A 21,526-nucleotide genomic window follows, 5' to 3' on the forward strand; every position below is an offset into this window, starting at 1 on the left:
GGCTTTGGGCTTCCCAAAGCCATTCACATTCGAGCAGGGGGATGGACACCAGCTCTGTGCTGCCAGGGCTGGGCACACTGGTGGGCTCTGGCTGGTGCCATGGCCTTCCCCTGCCTGTCCCAGCAACACTGGCTTGCCACATCGGGGCGGCTCTGGCTTTTGGGGCCCCGCACCTCTGATGCATTCTTGGGCATGAGGGCAGCAGCGGCTCGCTTGTGCGTACCAAGTGCTGCGGCCACAAATACGTGCCAAGGGGGTGCATTTTGCATCGGGGGAATTCATTTTTCTCTAGATGAGGGATCTTTTTAAAATTTTTTAATTTAGAAGAGGTTCTCTGTGAGTTTGTGTTTCATTCATTTGATGAGCTGCGGTGTCCTGGAACTTGCTGCTGGGCAGAAATTAACAACAGGCTGTGTGTGTGTACATTAAACCTCACAACTCCGACCTAAGCTTTATATTCCCATGTAAAAAAATAATAATTTTTTGTGCCCCCCAAAACCCCAACCGGTGACCATCTCCCAAACCACCCGGAGCCCTTCCCGCGGCCAGCAGGGCAAGGACGGGGCAGGGGGGTGAGCTGCGAGCCGGGCTCCCAGGCAGCATCCCGCCCTCGCTCCCGCCGCCCGGGCCGTGCCGTGTCGGGACGTGTCGGGACAGGCGGTGCCGGTCGGGAGGCTCCGCGCGGGAGCGGGGAGGGGGGGTGCAGGGGGGAGGGGGGGGTGGTTGGAGCCGCCGGCTCCCGCGCGCAGCAGAGGCGCGGCGCGGGCGGGAGCCTCGTCCCGCGCTGGCGCGCGCCGCCCGCCCGCGCGCTGATTGGCCGTTGGCGCGGCCGGGGCTCCCCGGCGGGCCGCGCCTGATTGGCCGGATCGTACGAGCCGGGCTGGAGGGCGCCAGCGCGGGGCCGGGGCGCCTGGCGGGAGCGGCGGGCGGGCGGCACCGCGGGCAGGGCTGCGGGCACGGCTCCGCTCCGCGCCCATGGAGCCCGGCGTCCTCAGCCTGCGGGAGCTGCCGGCCGGCCGGCCGGGCCGGAGGGGCCGCGCGGAGCCCGAGGAGGCGCAGAAGGTGAGCGGGGAGCCTTGCTGGGGAGTGGGGGGGAAGGTGCCCCCCGGGGGAGCCAGGAGGGGAGCGGGGAAGGTGCCGCTCGCCGTGCTGGCAGCCACGGAGACGCGGTGCGGGAGGCTGGTGGCGGGCAGCAGCGGCTCCCGCGCTCCCCGCCGCTTCTTCGTGTGCTCCCCGCACGCAGGGGGGAGTTTGGGGTGGGGGAACGCGGGGCTGAGCCCCCTGCACCCCCCAAAAACCAGCCCAGGGATCAGAAGTTGGGGGCAAGGTGGCCCGTCTCCACTGCAGGGTAAGTGTGGTTTCTCCTCTGCCCAGCGTGCAGTTGCAAGGATAGATCGCATGCCAACGCTATGGGAACCTCTATCCCAAGGGGTACCATGGCCTCCAAATTGACCCCTATTTGTCGCAGCGTCGTACCATACAGCTGGCTGCTGGTCATTGTAAAAGCAGGTACTCGTTACATCCCCTGGGTTATTCATAGGTGAGCGTGTGCAGAAATTATACCAGGGCTCAGCACAAGATGCTTTCGGAAACCAAGTTCGTGCCCAGTCTGAGCGCTACCAGGCTGCTGCTAGTGAAAGGCAGCCGCAGTTCCTGCTAAAACTTCTCTGCTTTCCAGCTAGGCTGCACCTGATCAAATGATAGGTGGAATCACCTGTTGGAATGTGTGTATCTGCTGGTGATAGCTGAATTGTTCCAAATAAACAGCAAAACACGGGAAAGTTCTTACAGCAAGCTTACTTACAGTAACTTAATGTATCTATTTCAGGCAATATTCCATTTCAGAATTGGATCTACTGCAGTCCAAAATAGAGTAGTAACAGTACCCACCCTCAAAGTTAGCATGTTAGACTTTTAAAGCTCAACTCGGAACAAGTGTCCTGTTCGTAGGGTGGTAAGTAGAAGTAAGCAATAACGGGACTGTGAGAGCTGGATGTGCTCCCAGGGCAAAAAGGAGATGTGCTGCTTTCTGCGTGGACACTTCTGGAAGTCCTGCTCTGTGCCAGCTCCAGCATACTTCCTGCATCCTGCAAAGAAAACCAGCATGTTCTTCTGTCTTCTTCGACCCTTTAGACTTCATGAACTGTTTGCACTAACAGGCTAGAGTGAAGTAGGATCTCCTGTTGCTCAAAAACTGATCTCTCAGCTACAGGATACCACCGATGCTTTCCTGAATTAGTTCCTTTAGATTAGTTGTTGATCAAAGTGGGAGTTCTTGCAGCAAGAAGGGGAGGGGTGAAATGACTAGCCCTCCTGTTAGACCCAAAGGTGAAAAAAGTTGGACTGCAGCTAGAGACTGGAGGGAGTTGAACTTCATTCAAGGAATGATAAAAATCAGCTTATGAATTAAGATTTTCCTTCCAGTCCTAGCTGTAGTCAAAGAATACTGTTATGGAGATCTTTCTTCGTTGTTTTGAGCAGCAGATAGTGCAGACACAAAGCTTGCTTCATTTACGCAGGAAGTTAACTTCATTTTAGCTTGATGTCTTGTGACGGTCCAAGCTCTGTTCCCAGCATGGCTTTTCACTGGGGACTTCTCAAGCAGAACACGGTGTCTTCTTGCCAAGCGTGATGTGACCAAAGTGTTCTTTCAGATTCAGTCCAGTTTGGTGATTTATGTTCTCGGGCAGTGCTGTCTTGTAATAACAGTCAGAATTTAAAAGTTTGACTGATTGACCTCAGCTTCTATAATTCACAGCAGTATCTCATACACACTGTCTCCAAGTACACTAGCATATAGACTATTTCACTGCTTCTGATAAAGGCAGAAGAACTGTGCTAAATATAGCTCTGAGTGCCAAGGCATGAGTCACTATGATTACCTCTGTAAGAGCAAATGAAATTGATTGTTGGACTGTTTTCTTTCCCGTTGTGCCTAAACAACATTTTGTTTTTAATAGGAAAACATATTTGATCGATCCAGGATGGCCCCAAAGACTCCCATTAAGAATGAACCAGTTGATTTATCAAAGCAGAAAGGCTGCACCCCGGAAAGAAATCCAATTACACCTGTTAAGCTCATTGACAGACCTCAGCCTGACCCCTGGACCCCCACTGCTAACCTGAAGATGCTTGTTAGTGCTGCTAGCCCCGACATGAGGGACAGGGAAAAGAAGAAAGAGCTCTTCAGACCTATAGAAAACAGTGAGCAGAACGACATATCTGATTCATTACAGGTGAGACTCAGAACAGTTACCTTATGTTCAGTCGCAGCTCTGACCTTCCTTTGATTTTGCCTTGTTTTTCTTGCAAGTGGTCCTTTGCTCCGTGTAGGAAATTGCAGTATTTTAAATCATTCCCAAAGGCAGATGCTTATACTAGCATCCAGTATGAACTAGCTGACCAGTATGAACTTCAAAGATGAAAATTGGCTGTCTTGGTGATAATTGACTTGAGACCACTCAAGAGCCTGACGATGAATTGATCTGAGAGGACAGTGAAGGAAGCAGAGCTTCAGGTGGGGAAACAGCACAGCTCCTGAAGCTGTTTTCCAAAAAAATTAGAAAGAAAACTGCCACACCACTTTTAAATAGACACCGTGCTTGTCTACTCTACTACCATTTCCAAAAGCAATCAGACTTTGATGCAGGCATATTTTTCAAAATGCTGGTCTGTTAAAGTCACTTCCCATATTTTTACTCCAGCCCCAAACTAACAGTTATGGACAACTCTTAGGAAGACTTGTACATGCCAGGACTCAGGTAGTGGTGGGGCTGATCTCTGTCCTTGCTTGAGGAAGTGCATCCATGGAGATGATGTTGGGTGATGATAAGGGTCATTAGTTTTCTTCCATCATTTTTTTTCCCTCAATGACTTTTATCTCCTGGATAACTTCTTACAAAATATCCTTCACTGGGTATTTCAGTGAGAGGAAGATAATTCTGGGGTGCTTCTTCTGAGAAACATCATTTGGTAGGTACAGGTCATGCTATAAATACAGATTTTACAGCATCTGTGGTGAATATAGTCTGGAGATCTCTCTAATTTAGTAAGTCACAGAGCAGCAAACAGTTCTCTGAAGATAATTCCTAACACAGCTTCAAATAAGTAGAAATAGTTGATGTTAAAAGTTAATCATATTACTGAGCTAAGCCAGTTATAACAGAAATGCCCATGGAGGTCAGGCAGCATTTTCAGGGTGGCTACTATAAAGAGTTCTCATGTTTTCTAGATAATAAAACCTACAATTAATAAGTTTCTGAACATAAACAGTAACTTAGAAGAGATGTGGAAGTGTTGCTGTAAAAGTGTATAAACATTAAAGCACATAAGGAATACTGCTAATTCTATACCATAGAAAACTCAAAGAATTCAATCAGAGCAGTAAAGTCACTTAATCAGCAAAGGACAACTAAGACCTCTTAAGCATGGAAATATGGGCTAGAACAGCTGTCACTACTCTCAACTTCTCTTTGCCAGACAGATTTTTTCCCTTTTTTGACATAGAATTAAAGTCCAAAAATTGCCAGTGCAAAAACACCTTGTTTTCTTCAACTTGTGTCATAGACATACTTTTTCACACATTTTTGCCATCGTATCATTTTTGTTTGTTTGTTTTTTCTCCTGCAGGGGCTGAAAGACCGTCTTCAGACCAGCCTTAAGTTAAACAGCTTGACAAAGTTTGATGTTCAGAGGCTGGGTGGTGCCTTTTGTAGCCACTGTCCCCTCCCTATCCCAACCAGCCCAGTTCCTTAAAGTTAGAGGGCCACTGTGAAGGGCAGTAAACTCTCTTGAAAGTGGTTCTGCAGGAACTCTGATGGTTTTTACATTTTCTGATTTATCAGATCAAGAGGTTTTTGAGGGAAAATTCCTCCTCCTGTCTCAAAAAGAAATTCTCCTTCCAAGTAGGATCTATCCATCTGCCGGTGTGGGTGTTTAGTCTTACTGGTTTGTTTCCTTATGCATAACCATTATTCCGTAAGCTTGCAGGTAAGAGTTTTTCAATAGAGGTCTCATGTGTTGACACTGGATTAAAAAGAGCTTGCAAGCAAAAGTGTGTGTCACCCAAGTGCCTGGAAGAAGACCATGTTGTTTTCCTTATTAGAAAGTCTGAGCTTGAATATTGATGCCATCTGGAATACACCTTACTTGGCTATGCCTTGCCTCTAAAGCTCTGTACTGAAGGGTTAACTTTTTTTTTTTTTTTTTTTTTTTAACAGTATGATATGGTAGATGACAGCACGGTTGATGAATTTGAAAAGCAGAGGCCCAGCAGAAAACAGAAAAGCTTAGGACTCTTGTGCCAAAAGTTTCTAGCTCGCTATCCAAGTTACCCATTGTCAACAGAAAAAACTACTATTTCTCTGGATGAAGTGGCTTCAATTCTTGGTATGTATAACTGCAAAAACTGATCACCTGGGATAACCCCATAAAATGGCCTTCAAAACATCAGTCCTATTGCCGAGTGTATTTCAAAGTTTGCCTTTCCTTGGGTCTGGAGGATCTTCCAATTATGCTAATCAAGAGCAAGAAATGACTAATAATGCCTAATATCTGTCTTGATAATGCTACCATTTTGAAATCTGCTTTCTGACAGTGCTTTCTACTAAACAGATAAATCCTTCAGCTGTCTACCAACGCTGTTGCTTTCTTAATTTTTTCAATTTGCTGAAGACTAAAAGAGTTATGAGTTACAAGCTCTCCTAAGGGAGGACTAAAGCAACAAATTACATCAAAATGGAACATTTAGGGAAACAATTGCCATCTAGTAGGTATAGGAAATGAGCTGGGTTTACTTCATGAATTAGTAATACGCCTGACATTATATCTTCCATGATCTCATGGTTCATTAAGGTTATCTTAGTTTTAAATGCTATCTTGTGAAGGGAGGCTACAAGGAGTTCTTAAAATGTAGAATGAGAAAATGTGTTCAGGTGGTGAGAATGTATGAGCCTATTTGTTGGCTCTGTTGTCAACTTTGGTCTTTTTATTTTTTTTAAACTATCTGAGAGAAGTAATAAAACCTGAGAGAGAGGACTCAGATTACAGCACTAACAAAAGGATCCAGGTCCATGGAGAGGAAAGGCTTTATGGAATTGGACTTAAACTAAATAAACATTTATATTTAGAACGTTATGTAACAGAAAAGAATGAACAAAGATGAAATGTGTCCTTTTGGGGAAGAAGGAGAACAGAAGTGTAATGTTCTCTGAAACTCTGGTGAGAAAGTCCATTCCCGTGCTTTGGTAATGGGAAGTGAAAATAGAAGAGGATTCAGATCAAGTAAATAGTGGAACAATTCCTTTAAAAAGTAATATTTTTTTTTTGTTAAGTGGGGCTGTTATTCCTTTGTATGTTTGCATGTATACTAGTACCCCATCCTTGTGTAGCTAACCATGAGTTAGTGCATTGTCCTGTGTTGGGAGTGGCATTACCTGGCTTTCCTAAAGAATAGAAGTCTTGCTTTAAAGCTTAGTACTGAGGATCTTACCTCCAAGAAAGCGATTTCTTTTTTTCTTCTTCTCGATTTGATTTTCACTTCCTTGCTTGTGTGCATCCACTTGCTTCAGCGACCACAGAATCATTCACTGCTGATAGTGCTGCTGCAACTGCATGGGTCTGTGTTCACTGGAAAGCTGGCTGTGGTAAGGCCACAAAGAGGACTGTGCTGCTGGTGTCTGATGGACACCAGAACATGTGTAGCAGTGTTTTTATGGAGTATCTTTTCACTCTGAAATCTCTGTGCACTTGGAAACGCTCGTGCATTGTTTATCCTAATGTGCATTTGAAGCTGGTAAGTGTTATCCATATTCCCCAGCTGGTTAAACAGATGCATCAAGGCCTTGCCTTCTGCAGGGAAGTCTTTCAAAACTTTCCCATTTGGCCAGCACTTGTTCTGCTCAACTGATGTTAATAGTGATGGGATTTCAGGTGTAGATGCTGATACTAGCATATTTTGTTATATGTAACACAGGTTAGTGTGTTAGGAAACATAGCCGTGCTTCAAACAGAGCTGGAAAGAAGTACCCGGGACAGTGAGCAGTTAGCCTGTTCCTGTTCAACCCCCAACCTTGCTCATACTGGTCAGACTGAACCCTAGCTGGCCATACTTTGTCAATTTTCCCAGACCTAGGTGGCACTGAGGGCTTGTTTCTGCTGCAGGAGTAAGATTTTTTTATCTGCCCTGTGTTAGTGCCAGGCTCAGCGCCTTTCCTGCCCTCACTTTTATGCACATGCTTGGAGACAGGTACATGCCTGAGCTCTGGAAAGAAGGGCCAGAGTGCTCTGAAAATCTGAGGGCAGTGTGAATAGACGTGAGTGAGGCTGAGCAAACTGCTGCTGGTTCTGAACACAGCATAGATGTTGTAAGCCGAAGTTACGGCAGGGCTAGCAGCTAAGTGGTAGAGCACATCATACCATGGGGTTAGTCATACATAAGTCAGCTTTAATCATGCAGATTGGGATGGATTTAATGTAATGTGTCCAGGAAAACACTGAAAGACACGTTATGAGTGTATATTGAACAGCCTGTGTTCAGCTGCTGCTAAAAAGCACGTTAAACTGGGCAAGCATCGATGTCTCTTATTTTTCTCACTTACAACAGGAGTTGAGCGGAGACGAATTTATGACATAGTGAACGTCCTGGAGTCCTTGCACCTGGTCAGCCGCGTGGCCAAGAACCAGTACTGCTGGCACGGCCGGCACAACCTCAGTCAAACTCTGAAAACGCTTCAGGAGGCAGGAGAGCTGCAGTATGGAGAGCTGATGACCTTCCAGCACAAGGAGCAGGACTTTGAGTATAAGCTTGGAGAGCGGAAAAAGGAAACTGTTCCCGATTCTCAAGACAGACCGTTACTTGACTTTTCAGAACCAGATTGCACCTCCGGTAAGATAATAATGTGTGTGATGTGCTATATAGGCACGGGTCTCTTCCTCCAGTTCACTGGGTGACATTCTCCCTTGCTTTGCTTTTAAATTAGATAGTAAAAAAATAGACAGTTTGCAAAACGGTGCTGAAATCACTGTAGAGGTCACAGAACTGGCTGTCATATGCCTAGCAGTGGTGTCAGGACAGATTTTCCTTCTCCCCTCTGGACTGGCAGGAACTTCTGCCAGATGCTCCAGTTCTTCCCTGCCCATACCTGGCACTAAATGCTTTGTCGTGACTGAAGGTGACATGTTCCCTACTATTTACGTGCTGCCCGTATAATTTATAGCATTTAAGTCCACTGAAGCTACAAAACTGTAGTGACACTGTGTAACATAACAGAATTAGCTTTGGAGTCAGACTTTGTCAAGGCTGTTTCTCTGTAACCTCTAATTTTTACTGTCTTTTGAGGGGAGACTTCGGTCTACATTACTCGGTTATTTGCTGCCTTTCAAAAGCTTTCTGCTTCCCAACAAGAAAATGCTGTAGTCCTTTTATGTGTGAGAAACCCACTTACTAGTTTTCTGTCTGTGTTGGATGATATATGCTAAGAGGCTTGGCTGTTGTTTGTAACGCAGCATCTGCGAACAGCAGAAAGGACAAGTCGTTGCGGATAATGAGCCAAAAGTTTGTCATGCTGTTCCTTGTCTCCAAGACCAAGATAGTCACTCTGGACATTGCAGCAAAGATATTGATTGAAGAAACCCAGGATACAGTGGACCACAGCAAATTCAAAAGTAAGCTGGCTTTTAAAATACAAATCAGTCAGTGAGAAAAGAAAATGGGGGCGTTGAACTGACACCAGTAGACAGCAGCAAGAGCAGGTCTGGGATCTTTGCTGAAATGTGGGCTTGGTCTCTTAATCAGAAACGCTAGATACTGTAAATAGATACTGGGGGAAGGGAGGGAGAGTCAATTTGACAATTATCTCCAAGTTTTAGCTTGGGGATAATTAGAATGAAGACAAATCAGGTCTCTGACTTGATTTTTTTTTTTATACTTTATCCTTGCTTCCTTTTTCTTTCTGAATGATGTTTCAGAACTTACTGAAATGAAATGCATTCTTTAATGGAATTGATGTTTCCTCTGCAGATGTTACTCCTCGCTCTGGAAATCTTTCATAGCTGGATAGCAGAGTTTGTTATCAATGGGATCTGGTACTTAGATCCCTTGGATAACTTGAAAAAACTCAGCATTAATAAATAATTTTGAACTTGTAAAAATAAAGTACTAGCACTTAAGTTTTAGAATTCTACCCCAGATGCCTGAGGGGTGTAAGGACTTCGACTAAATAATGGATTTGGGTACCTTATGAAGCTCAAACATGTTATTTATCGGAGTCACAGCTTTTTCCTAAGAGTTTTTCACTTTTAAGACTGTAAATACAAGTCCTCTTGTGATCAGCTGTGCGCATCCATGAGCCTCTTGCCCCTGTGCATGTCTTTTCCCTTTATGGAGGCTGCTGCCTTTTCTGGTGATGTAATCCCCCCTGTAATCCCTCCCTTACCATTTCCATCAAAATGAGGTAGGCTGGCTTAAACTTGACTAGCTAAACTGGATGAGCAGCTAAGATAAGAAGCAGTGACAAACAGGTGGAAGTGGGAGCTGGCATGGCACCTTTATAGGAGGTAGCTCAAGTCCATCCCAATTTGATTTTACCGCTTCTTCTGTGAGAGCTGTGGTGATATTCTGGAATGAAATTACTACATACATGTGTACTGTGTGCATTGTAAGTGTGACTGTAATATTTCTGGCCTTTCCTGTTAGCAAAGGTACGAAGGCTGTATGATATCGCCAATGTTCTTACCAGCTTGTGCTTGATAAAGAAAGTTCACGTCACAGAGGAACGGGGGCGCAAGCCGGCTTTCAAGTGGATTGGGCCCGTGGAATTCCCTGGAAAGATTGGTAAATTGCGAAGCTTATAGCCCTTTTCTTTTTCATTTGACATTCCCTTCCAAATTATAAAAGGTTGTTTTCTGTGTGTAAAGAGTGATCTGGCATTCGTTGTCCACCCTGTGGTTTTTAACTGCTTGCCAGCTCAAAATTTGCCCATGTTGGACTTAGTGCTTGAAGGCTGTTGAGGGATATTGAACGTCTTGCTGGTATTCTTACATTGCCTTACCTAATTATGAATAATTGTAAGAACTGTAGAGCAATGTTTACCTCTTATGGCAAAGTTTGGTAATGTGGCACAAGCCTAGATAGTGATCTGTGTTCCTTGAGGGACTTGTACAAAACTGTATTCTTTCAGATGAGCCAAGAGGGCATAATGGAACATCTGATCCTCTGCCAGGGGAGCAGAGAGGCGCCTGTGCCCCGTACCAGATCTGTGCTACTGGAAAGCAAAGGTTTACACGTCATGCATCATTTAACGGCACGCAGCCTTGTGAAGGGACCAAAAGGAAGGTCAGTTCTGAGCCCAGCAGCCCACGCCAGGAGAGGCAAGGTAACTACTAAGGCAGCATGTTTTCTTATATCCTGCTGGATCTACCCAAATGTGGGCCCACCAGTTTAAGGTTCTCGTCTGGGTGAAACAGCCTAATAAAATACATATGAATTACCCTAGGGAGGTGCCAATAGTTCCGCTGCCCAGGTGATGGGACTTGTGTTCTGGATCTTCCAGGCAAGTGCATAAAGTTAGATGAGATGAATCTGGGTGACACTGCCTTGAATCAGCAGTTTATTTTCTGGTAAACATTTCCGTTCTTCACTAACTGCAACTTTTGTGTGGTTTCTTCTGTTGAAATTTGGTATAGATAAAGAAGGATTCTTTAGACACAAAAGCTTGCTTTATGTTATGCTTCGTAATATAGTGGAATCTTCTATAACTATCTAATGGAAAGCTCGTAAAAATGGTAAAGCAATTACAGGGCCTTTCACAGTTCCCTGTTAAAGGAAATGATGATGTCAAGCACTCCTCCAGTGGGACTGAGAATTGTGAGTACTTTGCAGGTTCTGACTCTAGGTGATTAGTGGATATTATAAAAATGTACCAGGGAATTAAAATTAGATCAGTTATTTTATATGGCCAGTATCAAAATATGCTTGGTAAAGCTACTTGTTACTAACTGAGTGCTCCTTTGTTCTTTCAGCCTGCATTGTGAATTCAGATGAGTATTGCTCAAAAATGATAAATCTAGCAACTGTCTGTAGGCAGAAAATAGAGGAAGATACTAGGTAAGTCAGTTTTACAAACTTCTGTCTAGATACAGCTTGGTGCTTGTCATGTTTAGTTAGATTCCATTAATGGCACCAAGATAGTAATAATGAGACCCTAGCAATTTTCAGTTTTAATTCTAATACATCTCACTATGGTTTGTTTGTCTGTTTGTTTTTGGTGTGTTTTTTGTTTGTTTTTCAAGAGTCATTCTAACATGCGAAAAGTCTTAATGTAGAATGAAGCAAATTTATAAACTGATGTACCTCAAACTTGTTTGTTTATTTGTTTCTTTGCTGTTCCGTCAAACCATAAAACAACTTCATTGCTCTGATAATTAAAAGCTTTCTTCATGAACTTATTTGTGGCCAGTTTATACCTAGATGTATTTGTGCCGCTGTCCTTTAGCTTCAGCAGTTGTTCTTTGTCTCAGGTGTGTTTATATAGGGCATTCCTGCCTCATTTGACCTATTATTTAGGTAGGCTGAGCAAATCACAATTCCGTGGAAGACTTCTTTGTCATATTAGTTTTCTCTATACCTGTGCTAATTTGAATTCATCTGTGGGTGCCAGGCATATCTCCCTTTTGACCTTTTCTTTTCCTGTCAAGTGCAACTGAAAGCATTATTGTTCTGCCAAGAAATTGAGGAGTCTGCTTCTGTATAACCTGATATAATAATAATTAAAAAAGACACTAAAAGACGCTCCTTGTAAACGGTAAAATAAGTGGAGCTTTCTGGTGAATTTTCCACATTTACTCTTAAGAATGTACCTAGTTGCTTTTCAGGATAATACATGGGTTTACTTTTGTACTAAATGTTTTTTCTTTTTGCTTTGTTTTAGGACCAAAGTTTGTGCCACAGAAACGGTACTAAATTCAGCAAGGAACCCAAGTATAGCATCACCTCTCTCCCTTCTTACGGTTCCTGGGGACTCTGATTTTTGTGTTAACCCTTTGCCTCAGGCAGTTTTCCCTGTGGTTCAGGCAGATGTGCCAGGTGTCTTGCTGCCAAATGGAGTCAGCAACCAAACTCTACAACCCTCCGCTGCAGCAGCCTCCAAAACAGAAAATGGAAAACCGACTCTGCTCCCCAGCCAGCCCTTCCTGTGTTTTCCCTCATCATCCCTTTTTATGTTGTGCGGTGGTCTTCAGGAAAACCTCTTGAGGGAGAACTTGCCTGCAGCAGGAGACGTAGGAAACAGGAGTGCAGAGGAGAAGGCCTCACCCATGGAAGCTCAGGGTGCTGGCCCTCCAGCTGGCTGCCAGAAACGCAGCTCCCATGAGTGCATGTCGCCCTCTGCGCCTGTAGAGGATGAAGAGCCAGCTGCTAAAAAGCAGACCATGGAACAGGGTGATGGCCCTCTCTCACTTGTAGTACCTAAGGTAAAGAAGTTAATTATATTATCACTTACACTTCCAGTTAGTGAGGAAGGACTTTGCCCAAGACAATATGTTTATAAGTGAAAATTCACTGCACCGCTCTTGTTACAGATAAAAGTGCTACTTCCCACGTGTTAATACAATTATATGGGTGCTGTGTCAGCAAGTACAGGCATTAATTGGGAGAAATTTTCACACTTGGAGGGGAAAATGGATTGTGATTGCTTTGCATGCTGAAAGGATGATCAGCTGTTCTTGGGAATCAATGACTTGATCCTTGTCTTCAGGCTGGCAGAAGGGACAAAATCAATATGTCTATTACTGTTCATCTTCCCCTGTTTGCTTCAGCTTTCCCAGACAGCAGCAGCATTGCTTGCTCCACTGAGCTACAGAAAACGTGACTAATCCTTTCCCTTTACTCTCTCTCCATCCTGAATCCCTCTCTCACCCAGTGCTGCCCACAGCAGAATGGTGAGAGAGGAGATCATGGTGAAGGTGAACTGTGTCTGTCTCCGTTCTTTTAGCTACTGAAAACAGGTATCAGGCTCAAGGTTGTATCAGTGCTTGAGTATATGCCATCTGAAACAGATAGTTTTCCTTATCAATAGAAAGAAATGAATCCCCAAGCCTCAGGTACTTCTTAACTACTGTCTCCAAGTACTGAAAGTGAACTGCAGCCCTGGGCACAGGAGTCAGGCATCACTAAAATTGCTCTTGAAACCCTCAGACAAAATCTTTAATGCAGTAACTGGGTAATCAGCTTTGCCCTGCTCTTGTACACAAGAACACATTTTATTCTTTAGCTGAGGAAGGTGTATGAGAGACATCATTTTGTATTTCAGTTTGGATGCCTCATTACCTCTATTTTTCCTTAGAAGCCTTCTGAGTTGCACAAGGCAGATTCTACCCCAGGGAGCAGCTGTGCATCTGCTGTACATCTAGAAGCTTTTCATCTTGACCTCTCAAGTCCTGCTGCTCCAGAGACTGAAGACAAAAAGTCTATGAGCCCTTTACATTCTCAGGAGCAAGAAAAATGGCCTAAGAATAAAGACCCCGACGAACCTTCTCCAGGAAAAGAACACCCCTCTAAAGAAAATGCCAATCAACCTTTTCTGCCGCAGTATCTTTATGTTCAGCCTACTGCTGGTAAGGACAGGCATGAGGTCTAGAGGTACTCAGCCCTCTCTATCTGTTCACTTAGCTGTTCAAACAGGGAGACCTACAGATAGGTCAGTAAGTCTATAGTTGGCACAAAAAGCGTCAGTGGTTTTCCATGGCAGTTTAATAGCTCTGAATTCTCTTGACTCCGTATGAACTGTTGCTTCTCTGAAAGTGCAGGCTTTTTTTTTTTTTTTTTTTTTTTGAGGTACCCAGACATTACTAGAGATAAATAATGTGGATTTTCTATGCTTGAATTATATGGGGGGAAAAAAAAGCCTATCTGGCATTCAAAACTGGGGGCAGCTGGAAGACTAGATTTGGCAGAAAGGCAGCCAGAATAGTGCAAAAGCATTCCTCTAAGGGGTCATCTGTGAATTTCATACTTTCTTGTCATGTGCATCAGAGGGATAATCCCACACAGACTGAGGCACTGAGAGTGTTCATGGACACATTGGGGATGGGCAGGAAGCAGCTGAAAATACTAAAAACACAGAATTTCATGTCCATCTTTTTTTGTGACTGTGCTTGTGTGGCATGGAAGACTATCCTGTGGGAACAGCATATGTGTGTGGCAGATTTTCATGATTACTGCATTGTTATTTGATTCCTTTGTCACAGAATGGGGTCTGCGGGACTTCAGTTATGTGGAGAAGTTTATAGAATAGAGACCTCAGTTAGAAAATCTTGATCTTTGGAGCTTTGGAAGGTCAAATAATTCAAAACATTATTTCAGCTTTTCTAAGGAAAATGAGCATCTTTGGGGTATATCTTTGTGGAATTTTTCCATTTGCATTTTTTTTTTTTGTTAAAACCCAGTGTATATACTTTTGTACAGCATAGAATGTGATTCCTGTTAGTGAAGAGTTTCTTTAGCCAAGGTGTTACTTGTAACTTGAGTTAGAAGCAGAAAACAGCAAGGGTGTAGTTGGTACTTAATATGAAGAAAGCAAATAGATGCAGAGATGGTGAACAGGCAGCAGGGGGGGACATGGAGGTAGGTAGGAAAAGGGGGGTTGACCGAACAGCCAGTTTTTTCTTCCTGAGCAGCCTCTTTCTTTCTTTTTTCACCCTTCTTTCCTGTTCTAGATGAAGTTATAATAGCTTAATTCTATATTTGTTAACTGTACTAATGCCTTGCTGTTTCTCTTTGGTTTAGGACTAAGCAATTTTAATTTCCTCTTCTCGCCAAACCAAGCTCCCGGTGCCATTGGGTTGGCTGCAGGCCAGTTACCTTCTCTGAGCATCCCCTGTGTCATGGTGCCATCAGCAGCCTTGGCTTCCTTCCCTCTCGTCTGTTCTCCTGCGATCCCCAGCCCTCTTTCTCCGGTTCCTGATGGCTCCTTCTCAGCTGCTGCCCCCATGAATATCAGCATGTCTGGCCTGGCATCGACAGCACCCGTTCTCATCGGCACCACAGCAATGGTTACTCCAAATGCTCCCCCCTCGGTGGATCCCCAGCAAGCAGCTCACCCCGCTGTGCACCTGAGTCCTGTGCTGGCCAGGTCCTGCAGTACTGTTAAACTGGACTCCCCTGTGTGCATGGGGCATCCAGTGACCCTCCTGAAACTGCAGCAGGTAAGACCAAAAGGTGGTTGAATAACAGTGAAGCAGCAGCTCCAGCTCACCGGCACTGAAGGCAACTCGTGCTGCAGGCTGGTGCCTGTGTGTCAGAGCAGCAGGTTGGCAGGCTGGGACCTGGTGTTTTTCACGTGATGTACACATCCACCTGCACTGGTTGGAGGGCAGTGAGTTTTAAAAAATTTACAAGAACTTTGTAAGATAAAAAGTCTGGCACAAATAGGGGTAAAAAATGAGTTGCTGGTTGTTTTCCCAGAGGTCTGAGTGAGTATTTTTTCCAGTTTGAGACTGTTATTGTAAGTGTATCATGCAGGAGGTATAAGAAACACATTGTAGGAGGATTGTTTGTCGTATTTCAGGAGTCAGCTGGCTAGAACCAGGTGGTAGTGTGCTGGGGATCCTCACCCCAGTTCTAATCACTGCTCACCAAGGAATGGAAACTTAATGCCAGCATCAGATCAGAATTGGGGGAAAACACCAATTTTTGTGGATTTTGTTGTATCATTTTTATAATGACAGTTTTAAAAATCTACTGTGGTAATAGACTTTTTAAGTAAATAAATGAGAAATTCAAAAATGAAGGACTCAACTAACTGAGGTACAGTGATGACATAAAGCAGTCATGTCATGCTGTTACCTGGGTCTTCACAACTACTGGCAGTGACATTTTGGCACTGCTTTAGCTTAAATTTGATCTGTGATGTGTTTTCCTATTTTCTAATGCAGAGACAAATCGAAGTTCTGGAAGCTTTATGACAGTTATTTTATGTTTATTTTATTTAGAGTTTACAAAAAGTTTGTAATGGAGTCAATCTGATTACAGATACCAACGTTAAAGGTAACAGAAGAGTGGCACTTAAAACAGAAGTGGCCTGGGTTTAGAAAATTAATTTTAGATCTGTTTTGATGCTAGCAAATAACAAAAGTGAGTAAAACAATAAGGAGGAAAAAGAGCCATTTAAGCTAGAGGCCAAGATTGGCATAAGAATGAATGAGTATGAACTAGCTGTGAATACATTTAAGTTGGAAATGAGATAGAGGCTTTCAGCTTCACAGAAGTGATGTACTGGCAGACAACCCCAGAACAAAAAGCAGGGGCAAAGACCATAGCCTTTCATGTGGAGCTTCTGAAAGGATTGTGTGACATGGTTTCCTATAGTAGCTGGGTACAGGGCTGCATGTCTACAAGCTCTCTCCTCTTTGCATGCTTGCATGTAGGCTTTGATAATTACTGAATTACTTCTTGTTTTGTTTCACAAATAGCCTTCGTCAACTCCTGTCACTCCCAAGAGCATTCGTCCTGCGCGTCATGAGACATTTTTCAAAACTCCTGGAAGTCTTGGAGATCCTGGTGCATGGAAAAAAGGTGAAGGCAGCCAGACCAGAAATGCCAGCTCTGTGCAGAGGCGACTAGAAATCTCTAGTAGCAGCAGTGACTAACCCCAGACATTGCAAAGGGTGGGCAGATTGTCCTAGGACACTGTATCCATTACAAGAGAACAAGCTCTTATCTGACAAGAGGGGCATGTTAAAAATGTCATCCCTTTTGGCATGCTTCCCCATCATCTTTTCACCCAATTCTGTTAACCTTCTTCACAAATCATCCTTGGTAGTGAAAACCTTTTACTTAATTGTTCCTCAGTACTGATTTGAATTCAGATGCTATGCTTCACACAGCCTTGTGGGCATCAAATTGTATTTGTGGTTTTAATTTGGAAAACTCTCTGTTGCTGTGAGGACATGCAAACAGATTTCCTTGGAGTCCCCATGGGTTCTTTGTTCATGGTTTTAAGTGAGACGTCTAGCACTTATCTGGGGTAAGCGTTGTTTTTTTTTTTTTTTACATATACTCTACTTACCCTGAGTAAATCTGCGGTGAAATTGATAAACTTCTACAGTTGCAAGAGCAACTGCGTCCTTAGTTCCAATCTGTCAAACCCTGCCTCCGCAGTACAGCCTCTTGCTATTTATTTTGTACGTTACAGTGGGAGCTTCAGAATAACAGATTTTCTCAGGGTAGGATTACTTGAATGTCAGTTGATTGTTGTACAATTTGCCCAGCACTTGTGGTTAGGAAAACCTAATAATAACACAACATGATTGAATGTATACATGTGAAAAATATTAAGACCAAAATAACTGTGAATGTTAACGTTTTTATAGTTATGTTAACGAACTGCGGTGTTCCTTGGGTTTCTTTCTCCTAATCTGAGCAAAAAGTACAAGGTAGATATAAATAATACAGAACCTGATTCCTTAAATCGGTTGGACAAATTAATTTGAGAACGCCAAGCCACTGGGAGGGCAGTGCTAAGATTTCATCTACCATTAAATATATGTTCTAGTCTTTATGACTGAGGAACACTTGTAAGTCATTAACCACACGATTAGGTTCAGTTTAACCTGAGTCTACTTACGTCTCCTAAGTGCCTACTTAAGTCGATTTTAAGTAAACCCTTAAGGGGTATAGACTGAAGTGCCTAGCTGTTCACTTACGGGAATTTTGTCACTAGTTAATAGTGTGTTTGAGTGTACTTGGAAGACAAGGGAGATCTTACATTTTTGGCACATACCTATTTAAACCATAAAAAGAAGCTGAAAAAGAATGGGAGCCATAAATTTTTGGAAGTGGGAGAAAACTATCCATCCTCCTTATGAGAAGATAAGGAGGAAGAAAAGGGCATGTATAACACTTAACATTCAGGGTCCTCACATAATGGATGGTGCTATTAATAATATAGGACATAAGAGTTAATGCTCTTATGCTTTGGTATGTTTTCACTGGTGTAGCAGATGCCATTAAATTTGTGCAGTTTCCTCTTTGGAAGACAAAGTGTTGCTGTTGACATCATGTTACTCCAGGTTTTCAGCAAACACAGGGCCAACATTGTCAGCTCTTCTCTGATGAGCAGTAACTTTGCATTGAATGGTACTGGTTTTCCAAGGGTAAATACACTGTGTGATGTGCTACTTGGTTGGTTAAGGGAGGCTAGGGCTGGTTTGGGGGGCTGGGGAGTTGGTAAGGACTTTTATTTTTATAATGAAATGTTATTAAAATGGAATTTAAGAAAGAATTTTAGTGAAACCGGGAGTTGAATAATGTGGCCTTATCTTAGAACAGACCAGTAACAGTCTTATAAGGAGAGCTGGTTAGCCCTCATTGAAAGAAACTCTGTACAGCAGAATTATCATAGGAAATTTCAGGGGTGGTAAGGAGAAATATTCAGACTGCTAAATTTTAGGGTTTTTTTTATTATTATTATTATTATTACACTACAGTTGTGAAAGTTTACAATTTTTGCTTCTGAATTATTTCTTCCTATACGCCAATTTAAATTAATTTCATTTTGAAAAAGGAACATGTAACTGGCACAGTGGTGCCACTGCATTTCTGCTAACATACATTTGTTGCCATTCTGTCTGGAAACAGGCTGCTGGGGTTCTGGGTGACATGATGGATATCGATTCTCCAAACCTTGTTTTTTCTCTTCACCTCTAGTATGGTGCAAACTTTTAATGAAATGGCAGCTGGGAGCTGAGAGGAGGATTTGGCATAAGTATTCACTCTCTGCTCCAGTTGAAGCATCATCACAAAAATTGCCTCCTTGTGTCAGTTATGTTACTCTGAGTCATAACTAACCTAACTATACTTGAAAATGCAGGAGCTGAAAATGTATCTTCAGTTTCCAATTTCTGCTTCCACTTCTGAGTTTCCGTAAATACGGCCTGGAATTGAGGATTAACTCCCTCACAATCAAAGCTGTTTGATGGGTTGCTGTTGTGAAAGCTGATATGGGTTTGGGAGAAGAAGGGGATTTTACATGATATTCTATTTTTGTCAATGCAAAATTCTCACTGGAGTAGGTTGAAAGGAGTTGATGGAGCAGCACGACTGAAGCTTTTGGGTGATGTTGGGAGCAGTGCTACTTGCAGCACCTGAGCTGCTGCGCTAGACTGGCAAAGCAGAAGGGTGGGTTGTCATGAGGCAATGAGTTTACATTTCCCATCTTTATCTTCACTGAAAGCTGAAAATGTAAATTAAACTAGTAACAATTCACCAGCAAAGTAGCTTTGGAAAAGCAGAATTTGTATTTGCACTGACAAAAAGTGCATGCCCATGATGTTCTGCAGGGTTTATAAAACCTTTTGGTTTCAAGACAGTTGTTAAGGAGGGTGAGCGTGTAACTTATACTTGAATCTACCTGCCACGTTTACATTTCTGATTATCTTTTGTAAATTGGTGCTATTTCTGTATTTAAAAAGCTGTATTTTTAATGTAAAGCTGCTTCCAGTTTGTATCTTTGCACTGCTAGTTTAATATAGATATTAATTTTATTGCTGCCTGTAACTGTCCTGCTCTTCCTGCTCTCTTGCGATCTTTCTAGCTGTTTTCCTATAGCTTTACTCAATCACACTGAGTTGAATTTTTTCATACTATCTTTTAGCAAAATATTAAACTTTTACAGAATAAAATGGAACTAAAAACAAGGCTGAGGTTGTGATGTCACTGTGGAGAACATCCTTTAAAATAAATGTCTGTCTACCATGCATTCAAATTAGCAGTTACTGTGGAATCTGAACAGCAAATAAGTAACCCTACCTGCTTTTACATTCAGCTTGTATGCTTAGCACAGAAAAGAATCCCCTTTAAGCTATTGCAAGTACAAGGACCCCTGCAAAATAAGCTAACTACCAAAGTCCTGGAGGTGGCTAGGAGAAAGGCCCTGGCCCAAAACTGTGCAAAGTGACCCCAAGCTCTGCTTCTATAACATGGGAGAGATTTCAGTGCCAGGATATCGTAATTCAGAAGCTGTAACAGGTTGTCTAAATGTGTGCCTGGGGCTTGTCACCCACATGCCTTCTGGCATGAAAGCCTCGCTTCTATGCAATGTAAAGGTCAGGAATAACGGCAGTAAGCCACGTTTCTCAGCAGGGTGAAGTTTTTTTTGCAAGCATTTTCTCAGAGGTGTCTAGCAAAAGCATTGTTCATGTTGTAGATGTGATACCAGGGCACTCCTGAACTCATTGTCATGGGAGAACACCTGTAAACTTTGCTTTGGTTCAGACTTCAGTTTCTTGTCTGAAGAAACAATGAAATGTAGTTATCTATTTCTCACCCTATATAAGATTTTCAGCAGTGATGAAGGTGGGCACTGTTCCTAGTGGTAACAGTACAGCGGATACCTGGGACCACACAGGACGACATTTAAGTGGCCGATCATTCACCTGGTCACCCCAGAACCCCTTTTTTCCTGTGTCTGGGAGTTTCCCAGAAGCAGGAGGGCCTGGCACTGGGCTGTGGGTAGGGGCATGAGCCTGGGCACTGTTCACCAGGGATCCTGCCCCACCACCAGCACCCTGGGGCTGCCCAGGGCACCACTGCCATCCCTCGGCCCCAGGTCTCCACAGGATGGCAGCAATGCCTGCCTGACTGCGGGGCCTCAGGCACTGAGGAGCAAGGCAGGCCCTGACGCAGGCCCATTGTCCCATGGGTGAAAGCTGTGGTCTGCTTGTGCATGCTCATGGACCACAAACTGCTTTTAAAAAAAACAAAAAAGAGTTTAGCTCGTGGGGCTGCATGAGCTGAGGTGGCTGGGGACAGGGCTGCTGTGTTAAGTTTGTGGCCTATAGTCTGCAAAGGCCTGCGTAGGCACATGGCAGAGGGAAGACAGGGCCACGCTCACCCGTGGCCTCTCTGTCAAGTCCACGACATGAAAAAGCTGAACAGGGACCGGGTATCATAGTCCTCTGTACCGTGTCACATGCACCTGGGCCCTCCTGAGCTCTGCAGGCTTTGATATTTGTGAACACTGTGGTATCTGTTCAGCATCCTTTCCTTTAAATCTGTTGGAATTTAATCTCCACCATGCACACAAGACACAGCTTGACCCAAAACTAAATTTGTGCCTGTTAAAATCACTGGCGGTTTCACTGCTGATTTCAGCAAGTCCCTCACTGCCCTGTTCCCTCTGTATTTAAAGAGATGTGAGTTAACATCCTGCATCACCAAGAAATGGCTTCAAGATGCCTGAGTTATGACTGGCTGAGTTCCTCAAGAGTCATTTCTAAAATGAAAACTCAGCAGCTCACTTGATATTGTTTGTTTTATTTTTGACCTGTGACTTCACCAATAGTAACTTTTCCCTTTCCACTGACAGGAAAGATTGTAATTTTAATAAGATTATGGTATGAGGAGTGCTAACAAACCCTAACCCAGCTCCAGCTTCTCTAGCAGTGCCATGGCTGCAGTTTTCTTGGGAAAGAGCAGCGCTGTAGCTTCGAGTAGTTCCCGTCTTCATTGGCGTGCTTTTAATACTCCCTT

General features: G+C 43.6%; 1 protein-coding gene across 1 annotated transcript; it reads left to right on the forward strand.

Annotated features, from left to right (window-relative positions):
* The first annotated feature begins 974 nt into the window (after positions 1-974).
* Positions 975-19,754, forward strand: E2F7 (E2F transcription factor 7). Its single transcript, XM_084505685.1, has 12 exons — positions 975-1,062; positions 2,961-3,236; positions 5,220-5,388; positions 7,604-7,885; positions 8,506-8,664; positions 9,695-9,832; positions 10,179-10,373; positions 11,020-11,104; positions 11,928-12,468; positions 13,341-13,611; positions 14,783-15,201; positions 16,468-19,754. Exons 1-12 carry the CDS (start codon positions 976-978, stop codon positions 16,642-16,644), a joined length of 2,799 nt encoding a protein of 932 aa, XP_084361811.1. The 5' UTR covers position 975; the 3' UTR covers positions 16,645-19,754.
* Positions 19,755-21,526: the final 1,772 nt, after the last annotated feature.

This window comes from Aythya ferina, assembly GCF_964211825.1.
Source record: "Aythya ferina genome assembly, chromosome: 1".
In the NCBI taxonomy this organism is placed as follows: Eukaryota; Metazoa; Chordata; class Aves; order Anseriformes; family Anatidae; genus Aythya; species Aythya ferina.